Source organism: Cibotium barometz, chromosome 34 (genome assembly GCF_041138505.1).
Source record: "Cibotium barometz isolate CiBa-2024 chromosome 34, ASM4113850v1, whole genome shotgun sequence".
Taxonomy (NCBI): Eukaryota; Viridiplantae; Streptophyta; class Polypodiopsida; order Cyatheales; family Cibotiaceae; genus Cibotium; species Cibotium barometz.
This window is the reverse complement of record NC_141079.1, coordinates 39,531,498-39,544,013: the sequence shown is the minus strand read 5'-3', so window position 1 is coordinate 39,544,013 and position 12,516 is coordinate 39,531,498. Positions and strand designations below refer to the sequence as shown.

Sequence of the window (12,516 nt, the reverse complement as noted above, 5' to 3'; positions counted from 1 at the left end):
GCAACAATGTATCAAATACATCCCGTGAGCTCACACCTCTCTCTTTGGTACATGATAACAAAGGTTGCACAGCATCTTCCACAAAAACAACATCTCGACTAATCAAGATACGCTTATGATACAATCTGTAACCCTTGCTCTCAGCACTGTAACCAATAAAAATGCATTTGACAGCCTTATCATCCAATTACAATTTGTAAAGGGTGCAAGTCCTTTCAATATTTACGCATATTCAATGATAATGTTTATCCTACATTACTTGCATTGGTAAGGGTATATTGGAAGATTATTCAGAATGGATTTCATGCTTCGAGGATGCTGCTTTTATGCAAAATGCCCTACAGTTGAAATGCCTTTATTTCATACTGTTGCTTTTTTGTGAGCCTTCCAACCCTGTATTACTATGGGAGAATCTCCATGAGCACATGATAGAAGATTTTGTTTATTCTCTGACCAGAACTATGGGCGAATCATATGTCGACATTGAAGTCATGGGGTGAGACTCAGGCTCTTCTACACTTGGAGGTATTGCTTCGTAATAAGGGTAAATGTTTGGCTGATTTTGAAGGAATGTGTGTCACGTGAGTGAGATTTTTGAAATATTTTACTATCCATTTTCTGTAAAAAGAAAGCTTGTAGAGCAAGCTTGGGCTAAAAATAGCTATGTAATCTATTTTGATGGAATAAAATACTATAAAAATACTCAAGCAAGGATTCTTTTGGCACATGCTTTGGGGGGGGTAGTTGGGACCGAATCTGGTGTTCTCTCGTGTCTGTATTTTTCTATGAGTATGCTTCCCAAGGTCCCGTGTACTTTCTTGTTTCAGTGGTATTAGAGCCCAGAGTACGCTCCGTAAAAAGGTGTGTGTATTTCGGGCACTTAGACGGCCTAGGATCTATTGATCCTCTGTGTGAAGGTGCAGAGCAATGTAGGCACACGAAGACCAAAGAGAACCACCTTGCACCAAGGTCACATCAGTAGGAGCCACAGGCACCTGACTCAAGGAGGGAACCGATCGAACGGTGGTAGAGTAGTAGAGCGGGTATTGCACCGGTCTGACACATTGGCCAACAGGCAAACAATGGCACTGTTGACGGCACAACAAGCTTGTCAATAGACACTGCCTACAGGCGATGGCAGGTAGACTGCCAGACACCAACAAGACGATGGCATGCCCGACGGAACGCGACAGCGAGGGGTGCCATTAGAGCCTGTGTGCCTCCTAAGAGACAAAGGAAAAGAGAATCTCATTTTTCCTCTTATACCCCTCTTGCTAGGTGACAAAAACATCATGTGGGATACGAGCATGCTGCGTGGTAGCTTGTGGCGAGCCACGGGAGAAGGAGGACAAGAGAAGGAGAAGAAGAGAAGAAGAAGAAGAAGAAGAGGAGGAGGAGGAGGAGAGAGAAGAAAAAAAAGAATAGAGATGAAGAAGAAGGAGAGAGAAGAAGAAGAAGAGAGAAGAGGAGAGAGAAGAAAGAAGAGGAGAAGAAGAAGAAGAGAGAAGAAGAAAAAAGAGAGAGAAGAAAGAGAAGAGGAGAAGAAAAAGAGGAGAGAAGAAGAAGAAGAAAGAAGAGAGAGAAGAAATAGAAAGAAGAGGAGAAGAAGAAGAAGAAGAAAAGAGAGAAGAAGAAGAAAAATAACAAGAGCGACAAGAAGGAAAAGAAGAAGAAAAAGAGAGAGAAAGAAGGAATTATTTTTACCGATTAGTGCTATTCTTTTATCGTTTAAACGTTCACTCTAGATGTGTTGACAGATATGTGGATCACTCTAGTGGCATCGTGACAAGATCAATTCAAGCGTTATTGTCAAACGATAACGATCATTGCTATACACTTTTGACCGATCATTCGATTCCATGCTTTTAGTTATTTTCTCCGCTCTGGAGAGACTCATGATTAGGGTAGATTTTCAGATTATACACCTAGCCCAAACTAACATTATTCTAGGCTATGTGATTATTACTTAAGCAATTTATGTCATTAATCATGAAAACAATAGTCTTGAGTTTGTGCATGAGTATACACATGTTATTATGTGTGGTGTAAGCATGATGTGCAGGTTATACCAATGATCTCTACCACCATGGAGCCATGTTGAGTTTCCAAAAATTATTATCTCAACTTACATACGATAAGTCTTCATCTTTACCCAATAATTACGTTTACAGTTATTTACAAATGGTTTTAAATTCTCTATTTCTCTTAACCTTTTCATTTTGGTAGCCAACAATACATCAAGGTAAGACTCTCTTACTTTTGGATTTTTTAACGTCATCAAGTTTTATTTAATATTTGTTATATCACTTATGATTGGTGATGATGAAGAATGACCCTAGTTGGTTGTGAGTGAATCCAACTAGCCGTGCCACATGTGAGACGTGTGATATACTCTGAGAATACGTGAGACGCGTATGAAAACATTGTGAGTGAATCCAATGTAGGAGTCTGATTGTGAGTGAATCCAATCAACTCGAAGACATGTGTGACATATGCAAAGATTATGAGAGTTTGATTGTGAGTGAATCCGATCAACTCTAAGACACGTGTGGCATGTGCAAAGGTTCTATGAGTTTGATTGTGAGTGAGTCCAATCAACTCTAAAGCACCTGCGACGCGTGTGAGGACATTAGGAGTGAATCCAATTAATTATTGAGAGTGAATCCAATTAATTATTATGAGTGAATCCAATGTGGCAATGAATCCACTTAAATATGTAATGACATTGTGAGTGAATCTAATGTGGGAATGATTAATGTGATTTATCACTCGTGTGTGCTTCGATAGTTACAATTGAGGATGGTTGTCTCCTAAACTGGGAGGACTGTCACGGGAGTGAGATTTTTGAAATATTTTATTATCCAATTTTTGGAAAAAGAAAGCTTGTAGAGCAAGCTTGGGCTCAAAATAGCCATGTAATCTATTTTTGATGGAATAAAATACTATAAAAATACTCAAGCGGGGATGCTTTTGGCACACGGATAATAGAGATGCATTCGTAGAGCTGCAACTCTTGAAAGCCATATGTGCATGACAAATAACATTGTGTATAGAGAAATTTTGCGGGCTTGAACGTAAGCCATTGTTTTTTTTTCTATTATAGATAATTCGTGTTTGTATTTGGCGTATGACTTGGTTGTGATTTTTTTATCTTAGCAGATATGGTTGAAGTCATTTATATTAATTAAATATATTCTGCTCTTATATCTTTTCCCCTCTTTCACTGTCTCTCACACATAATCTCGCGGACACACATGGTTGATGTGTTATTGTTGCATATTTATAGACAGAAGAGTAACATCGGAAGCACTTTCAATATAGGGATGTTATGAATACAAATTAGGAAAATTCTAGGTAAATAACATTTTTCTTTTTGTTTTTTTTCATTATTATTTATCCCACATGACATACCTTTGTGTTTTGTACATCACCACCATTTTTGGTTTGCACCTGATGGGCCTTACTTTTCTGTGAATGAGGCAATAAATGCCTATCAGGATGGGTAAGCAATTTATACTTTCCTCACTGTCTATTTTCTTGCTAAAATGGAAGTTTGAGAACTGTGTTTTGATTTACTTTTGAATTTATTTAATTTGGGGATTTACCACTGGTGGGGGATATCTTCATATTACAAATATATGAGGATTCTTTAGAGATGTATGGCATCTCTATCCCTGAGATGCCACAAGGTGTTTATCTCTATTGAAAAGATGGTAGGTCTTTCACTGCCGATAAAGATTCTCTTACTTGGAAAGTGTCGTTTCTAGGATATCATGTTCCAAAAGGATGGATATAGTACTATAAGAGGAGGTAATGTTTTTTTCATGACGCCTCTTGAGACACCATCTAAACGTTCTTATTACTATGGTGGTGAGTTACTATCTTTACGTGTTAATGTACCCTTTTTTTATAATTTTAATTTCTCCTAATTGAATATACTTTTTTTGAGGTCCTATGCCACAGTCGATTGGGGATATTGGATTTTGACCTGCTCAATATGAATTAGAAGATGCCCCTTGCAAAAAATATCGACGCTTAGATTTTTGATTTATGAAATTTACACTTCCAATTATAAACACTTACTATTCTCAAATTGCCAAAAGCTATAGTTGCACTTTTTTTAAAAAGGTAAAAGGTAAGTAAGAAAGAAATTGCGACTGTTTCTGAGCACGTGGCTAACGGTAACCCTTAGCGGGTGTTTCGGCAAAGCCATGTGATCGGTTAGGCGCTGTAAGAAAGAAAAAGTGTGTACTTGTGTCGGTTCGAAAGCTATCCAATTCTGTACATACACGTAACACCTTTTATTCAGGGGTTAATCTTCCACTTCACGAAAATCGTCAAGTATATTCTATAATTCTTGCGTCCGTCTCTCTCTCTCTCTCTCTCTCTCTCTCTCCTCTCTTGGGCCCCCCAACACGATGCTCGTTTATCGCACATATTAATGTTGTGCAAGAAAGGTTGGCGCTGCTCTGCATGGACCATCATGCGAACTGCCTGGGTGCTCTCTCCTCTCTCTCTCTCCCCCCCCCACCTCTCTCTCTCTCTCTCTCTCTCTCTCTCTCACACACGCACACGCAATACTCGTGCATTGTACATATTAAGGGAAGTGCGTTAAGAATACATATACATAAGAAGTCCTCTCTCTCTCTCTCTCTCTCTCTCTCTCTCTACATTCGCAGTTCTCTCTCTCTCTCTCTCTCTCTCTCTCTCTCTCTGGCGAACTGCGTCCAAAATGGAAAACACAGTGCTTGGTAAGGACGTGCTACCTGTAAGTGTTCATAGGAAACCTGCACACTGTATACAATGTACCTATAATGTGCAGTGAGCCTGCAACATTTTCAAATTCACCTGTAAATCTTGTAACATTCAAGGCTTTCTCCAAATCACGTTGATGGATGCATCTTTAGTTAACATAGCCATTTCACTGCATGCGAGTTTTCAACGTAGCCGCCCTGCCTATCACTTTCACTCGGAGGTCCCATTAGATGATAGCCCAGAGCTTTCACACGGTCCAATCCGTCAAATTAAATACAGCGGCAGTATCACAACCCTTAATATTATTCTAGTGCTCTCATCGTTCCATGTTGCCTGTTTTTGCATCTCACCATGTATTTTACCTGTCTCAGCAGGTGGTGGTGGTAGCCCTTGATGCTACAGTTTCATGAGCTTGTTCAACCCGAAAGAAACAGGTAAGCACCACTTAATTTCGCCCAAGGATATTGTTGATTCTGCATACATGTGATTGAACGCGATGGCTTCATTGTTTTAGAGCTAGGAAGTGGGTGCAGTGTAGTTGAAGATCAGCTGGATGAGAATTACATATGCTCATCTTATTCTGCAAACAGTTAGGAAGTGGGGCTCTCTCTCTCTCTCTCTCTCTCTCTCTCTCTCAAGCCAGGACCTGGGAGAGAGGCCTCAATCGAGAGACGCGCACACACTCTCTCTCTTGGTGATTCTTTATAACATCTGTTGTGCGCGGAGCCTTTTCGATCCTTTTGCCAAAAGCTATAGATTCCATTCCCTGACTGTAACTCTGTATAGAGCCTACTAAGCTTAGACTTTATCGTAGATCCCGAGCAGAAAGGAGGTATATAGTTTAGTAAGGCAAAATATGCCTACTAAGGTTAGACTTTAGCGTAGATCCCGAGCAGGATGGGAAGCGATCGGTATTTTAGTAAGGATATTTCTCACGCACGACACAAAATATGAAAATGTCTATCGGATCGCATGTTAGTGTAGCAATTAGAATGGAGTTTCGAGTGTTAGTGTAGCGATTAGAATAAAAGTGTCGATTGGATCTGGATCGTGTGTTAGTGGAGCGGTGAGAATGGAGTTTAGAGTGTCACTGCAATGATTAGAATGGAGTTTGAGAGTCCCTCCAGTATGGGTTTTTGAATCTCCCCTATGCAAGTGATGGCACTTGTGTGTGAGTGAAAACAAGTTATACTTTTTATTTTCAAGCCAAGATTAAAAAAACTAGGATGCTTGGGTAGCCTTATTCGCCTGTACAAGTACACACAGGCCCAGCCTTGTGTGAGGACGTTCTGCGAGTGTCTTGTAATTTTTTATAAGTGGATTGTTCACTATATTGTATGTAAGTATGCTTGCAATTGGTCCAGAGGCTAGGTCTTTTGATATGTGAGCCCCGTCGAAATCAGTCACTCAACAGATGAGGGGGTTGTCTAGTATAGATATTCTCTTCAGAATGCCTCTTGCGATGGCATTCGCTATGGAAGTGATGCTCAATGACACATCTATGATGCTAAGAAGTTTCACTCTTAATTTGAGTAAAACTCAACTCATTAACCATGGGCATGCGACTCAATGAATCAGCTACTACCACATTGTAACGTCCTTTTCTATATCTCAGTTGAAAGTCAAACTCTTGGAATAACTCTGCCCATTGAGCTTTGAGTCCTTTCAACTCTTTTTGACTAGATAGCCATTTGATACTCTCATGATCTCGAAAATACCATCTCAAATCTGGCACCATATAAATAATGCCTCCACTTCTTTAAGGCATGAATTATAGCGTATAACTCTCTTTCATAAGTTGAATAATTTTATTGAGCTTTGTCCAACTTTTTACTTTCAAATGCAATAGGTTTCCCTCCTTGTAAGAGGACTCCTCCTACTGCATCATTACTAGTATCCGTCTCTACCACAAAGGGTTGATTTGGATCGACAACTTGGAGAATGGGAGCTGTAGCTATAGCTACCTTAAGTTTTTTAAAACTTCATTGTTGGGAATTCCACCAAACGAAGGTCTTTCCCTTTCCTTTAAGTTGATCTGTCATCGGAATAGCTATCTTAGCATAATCTCGAACATCATCGGAATAGCTATCTTAGCATAATCTCGAACATACTTTCTATAGAATCCAGACAAACCAAGAAAAAATTATAATTCTTCTAAGTTTGTGGGATGTGACCATTTCAATATGGCTTCAACTTCGTTGGATCCATAGGAATGTCATCTTCTGAGATTATGTGACCTAAGTTTTGAATTTCTTTTACAAAGAATTCACATTTACTCTTTGGTATAAAGTGAATGCTTCTTAAGTAATTCAATTACTTATCGTAAGTGTTCAAGATGTTCTTTCTTGGTACGACTATAGATCAGGATATTGTCTAGGAAAACCACGATAAATTTTCTTAACTAAGGTTTCAAGACACTATCCATGAGTGTCATGAATGTGGCCGCAACATTAGTCAAACCGAAGGGCATGACTAAAAACTTATAGTGACCAAACTTAGTTCGAAAAGCTGTCTTTTAGACATTTGCTTCTCGAATTCTCACTTGATGATATTCGGATCGTAAATCAATTTTCATAAAGTACTTTGCCCCTTGGAGTTGATCAAACAACTCATCTATTCGTGGAAAAGGATACTTATTCTGAGCTTATTCTTAATCGTGATTCGATTTAAACCACGGTAGTCTACGCATAATCACATAGGCCCATATTTTTTCTTCACCAATAGAATTGGTGACGCCCACGGCAAAGAGCTTGGTTGAATGAATCCACTTTTAAGCTATAATTTCCTTTAGTTGTCATTCTACTTCTTGTGCTTCCTTAAAACTAAGCCGATAAGGAGGCTTACTTACTAGCGTTGAGCCAGGTATTACTTCAATTGGATGCTTAACATCGCGGATAGGTGGCAATCCCTCTGGTAATTCATTTGGAAACACATCTTTAAATTGTTGTAACAATTGCGTTAAGGATTCATTAACTTTTTTATTGTTAACATGCTTTGATTGAAAGAAGACATGCAAACATTGTGCTTACTCAAACCACTTATGTTTTCACATGCATGCGCTCGAGTGATATGCATAACTTGAAAATCCAAATGCATCTCATGACCTTGAATGACTAATGGGACATCACAAACTACTGTATCCCACACATATTTATCATACCTGTTAATCAAAGAAACCACATACTTATGATCAAATAGACTTTTTGGCAACTTTAATTTCTTGACTAAAGTATAGTTCAAGAAATTGTGTGTGGCACTATCATCAATCATAACTCGTACCTTGTGACCTTTAACGTGATCATACACCCAGCTCCCGCTTGATGCCATGTTCCGCACAAAACCGCACAAATGCATTGGAAGAAAACTCTCCTCCTTTGTTAGCCCGAAGAGTCTTTACCTACAAGCCAGACTCTTTCTCCATGATCACATGCCACTCCTTGAACCAAGCAAAAGCTTGGTCCTTCTGGGAAAGGAAATAAATCCATGTGAATCTTCTACAATCATCAACACGCAGCATAAAATACAAAGAACCTCCCAAGGATGGGGTCTGTAGGTCCACACAAGTCAGTGTGTACCAACTCCAAAGTTTCGAAGCCCGCCTGGAAGCCTGCTTCGAAAAAGATTCCGTGTGCTGCTTACCACGAATGTAAGAACTACAACGTCCTGCTGCTGCCAACATCTGGCAAGCCAACCACCATCTGGTTCCGGAAAGCTCGCCGCAAGTCACCAATCTGAGTGCCTGTAAGAGGAGAGTGCTGAGAGTTTGTAGATACCGTTCTCCACTCCGCCTTCCCAAACAACCTAGCCTATTTCTCTATCCCTTAGAGCAACAGAATGCTCCTCAAACTCCACCTGGAAGCCAGTATTGCAAACCTCATGCACTGACAACAAATGAAAACCAAGTGCGGGGACATAAAGAACACGAGAGGAATGCTTCCCCCCCCTCTGCCATCGAGAATGATCTCCATCCTGCCCTCACTATGAATCGGCATGGTGGAATTGTCGCCAATGAAAATGCGACCTGATTGCCGTTTAAGATCCTGTAAGAACGCACAGGAAGGAGTCATGTGCCTGGAAGCACCACTATCAAGAATCCACTCCCGAGTATCCTTGGCGGTGAAGCCAACTGCCTCCTCACTCGAAGAAGATGAAGCATCTGTGTCCAAAATCTCCAAGTGCACAAAAGCTGGAGTCTTTGCAGAGCTGAAGCTGAAGAATCGCACTCTTCCCGTTATTCTGCTTGAGACACTTCCTCCAATAGTGGCCTTTCTCGCCACAATCGTTACAGGTCCGCTCGGCCTTCAATTTCTCACGGTATAAATCGGGCTTCTTCTCAGAAGACTTCTCCGACGAAGACTTCCCTTTGTCCTTGTTGTTGTTATGGCCTTTCGACTGTTGGCCAGCCAAGGCCTCAGATCCTTCGCCTTGTGGAGGGCTCGTAAAACGCTCTTCCTGGTCCAAGACCATTGGCACAAGCTCCTCCCAAGTGATGGTGCCGTGCCTACCAACACTGGTGATCAAAGAGGAGTAAAAGGCTGAGTACTGAGAGGGAAAATGGGACAACAACATGATGGCCATATCCTCTGATGATATCTCTTTCCCTGCCTGGAGAACCTCCTGCTGAAGAGCCTGCAACTTGTTGATGTGCTCCCGCATTGTTGATGACTTTGCAGGATTCATCACCCGCATCTGAACTTCCAAGGAGATCCTCTTCATGGGTGATACCCTATCGTACAGAGAAGCCAAATGCTGCCAAATCCCTCTAGCTAGCGTCATATGCTTTATATGGTTGATCACTTATGGTTTGCAATTTAGGAAGATGAAAGAACGGACGCTGGCATTGACACGATCCCATAATTGTGCCTGAGCCTCCCGTTCCTTCCGTATAGAGGGTAACTCCCCATCTTCCAACTCTAGCTGTGGAACAATGAAATCAGCCAAGTCATAAGACTCCAAAACGGACTCCATCATTACCTTCCATATGTTGTAGTCGTTCCTGTCCAACTGTCGGGAATGTGGGGAGTGTTGGGATCTTCACGTGCTTCTCAGCCATCTCAAGGGTTCACAAGGTCTTGTGAAGGGAGGGTGGGTGGGAAAAAAGAAGAACAAGAGGCTGCAAATAATATGCAAGGTGTTTGTCCAACGGTGATGGCCACCTTCGACCCGATTTCCAAGTCCCGAACAGCCCAAGCAATCTCCAATCAGCACCTCAAATCAGCAAACCCTCGACGTCCCACTGTCGCCAAGCTTCAAGCCACCGGAGGCTCTGATACCATGTCAGAATGCACAGCGGAAATGAAGACAACTTCTGTAGAGAGCAAAACGCAGATGAAAGAGAGAGAGAGAAGCTGTGTAACTCTGCTATATACAAACATGAAAATCTTGGATCTACAACTGGAGAGTATGGGGAGCAACCATTTTATATGGCCCCAGGCTGCTGGTTGGCCAGTCTAAAACAGGCTGACATCAGCATGTGCTCATGACCAGCATCAGAGATGCTCACGACCTGCAATGAGCTAGTCGGCCAGGTGCTCGCAGTCGGCTAGGACACCAGATTAGGTCGGGTAGTAGTTCAACAGTCGGCTAGCATTAGGAATCAGCCGACAGCCCTCCACACCTCAAAAAAAATGGGAAAATACACGGAGAGTGAGGAAAAATGGGGAAATACCAAAAAACGGGTGGGCACACCCACAACAAAGGCCTTGGTGTAGTGTACGGACAGGAGATGTCTGCTAACAACCTCACCGTGGATGCACTAAGAAAAAGAAACAATGAACTAAAATTGAATATGAAAGCTAAGATCTCATACTCTGAGATTATACAAGATGAGAAATCTAGATCCTACTCTACTAGGTATAGGCTATAATAAGTGATGGGATATGGGAGAGCTGAATAAAAACAGTCAATCAACCTTGTATGCCAGGTAAGGACCAATCTATGGGTGATACAAGAAGGCTAGAGATGTCGATAGTCTGCTGTGAGGATGAGGCTGCTCAATGGCGGGCCATGATCTCCTGAATCCGGGGCTGATGAACTGGGGTGATCGGGGTACGACCGGACAAGCTCTCTGGGGTGTGCATGGCCGATTTGATGTGACTCCCATAGGCCTGCTGTGAGGGGTCAATGATGGGCTCTGGTGCCTCCCTATCCACCCCTCTAGCTGGAAAAAACAGAGGATGTGAAGCTAAGAGGAGGGCTGTTGGGGGCGAGGATCTTTGAGTAGTGACTCTGTGTCAGCTGAGCTCCAGTAGGAAGAGTCCAACGCACATCTGATCTGGGTACTCCATGATCTAGGATAAGGGTGCAAAGCCCTCTCTGAATAGATAGTGAAATCTCCCTCTGATCTCATAATAGACTCGGCATCGGCAGAGTCTACATGTCTTGTCCTCTTTGGGTATCCGCTCAGCTATGCCAGTCTCTATTCTCAATCTATGGGATGATACCCTAAGCTAGCCAATGGCTATCCTCATAGCATGGGACATGAAGGCATCGAGATGAAACCATCTGCTGTGAATCTCAAGAAATGATCTCTGTAGTACTGCATCTTGGTAGGCAATGGGCCTCCTGGTGTGATCCATGTGTTACATGTGTATAGCCTAGTAGATCGTATCCGATCACCCAGTTCCTGTCCTCATGTGTAAGCCTTATGTATGGGCAATCTGGATCATACTGAAACGGAGGTAGCCAGTCCATCTGTAATCCATGTGTCTGAAACCAGGTGAATATTGTGCCATACCAAGATGAATGCCCTCCTCCAGCCGCTATGCAGGCCACCGTGGCATCCCATTATAGATAGCAAGGCTGTTGCATGAGCCAACTGTTGGAAGCATCTCCCATAGAAACTGATGGCTCCATCGTCCTGTGAGATCCACTATAGCCTTGTGCCATCCTGGTCACCTGCAACCTGATAGGGTCCTCAAAATCATACATCTGTATCAGCTCACTCTTGGTCCTAGCATTGAAGTCCCCAAGTAAAGAGGACCTCGCCTAGTCCCAAGAAGCTAGTGATATTCTTAGAGAGAGCTGTGTATTGAGACTCCCTCCACTGCTGTGGGGCATATTGTGAAGAATCCGGGACGAAATAGTGTATTGCCACATAGATGCACCACATGTAGTGTCATCCCTCCTGACTATGCTGACCATGGGCTGTAAGTGTGTTCTGAATAAAACCGCTACTCCTCCTGATCCCCTCACCCCTCCTGACTATGCTAACCATGGGCTGTAGGTGTGTTCTGGATAAAACCGCTACTCCTGATCCCCTCACCCCTCCTGCTGTTGGTAAGTTGATTCCCATTGGTATCCCGATACATGTGGTAGTCCCCTCTCCTGGCTTTGGTGCGCCTTTGTGTAGAAGATGACGTCCAGTCCTGTGAAAGTCTCCATGAATCCCCCAATGTCTGACCACAAAGTCTCGTTGCAGTTCGAGACTGCCATCCTCATAGACCCCATGTTCCTATTTGGGATGTCTGTCTGTGATGATGACCTTGCCAACTCTATGTGTGTGTGTGTGTGTGAGAGAGAGAGAGAGAGAGTAATCAACTAACATTTTGGGCCTTGGGATTTACTACTCTCACAGATAGGTACTATCCAAGACATACTTGATATACTCGATCTCTTGACTTCCCCATGAAGTCAAAAGTTCAAACTCCTGCCATGACAGAAAATTCAACAACAGGTGCTTGTCAAATTTGAGAACTTGAGTAGATAAAGAACAGTTGTCTAATATCATGGTGTGAATTTTCTTAACCAAGGTTTTTATCA

The 12,516-nt window shown here is 42.2% G+C and overlaps 1 protein-coding gene across 8 annotated transcripts in view; it reads left to right on the top strand.

Moving 5' to 3' along the window:
* The first annotated feature begins 4,438 nt into the window (after positions 1–4,438).
* Positions 4,439–12,516, top strand: part of LOC147619007 (ABC transporter C family member 8-like) — a 41,085-nt gene continuing 33,007 nt past the window's right edge. For 3 of the 8 annotated variants that reach the window (XR_015262007.1, XM_086774224.1, XM_086774218.1), the window contains exons 1-2: positions 4,881–5,189; positions 12,332–12,430. Coding sequence is in view for 6 of the 8 variants with exons in the window: in XM_086774224.1 (XP_086630350.1) it covers positions 12,382–12,430 (49 nt within the window). In the remaining 2 variants the exon portion in view is untranslated. Of the gene's footprint in view, positions 4,752–4,880; positions 5,190–12,331; positions 12,431–12,516 lie in introns of those variants that run through there. The other 5 variants (XR_015262008.1, XM_086774219.1, XM_086774220.1 and 2 more) reach the window with 4 other exon arrangements.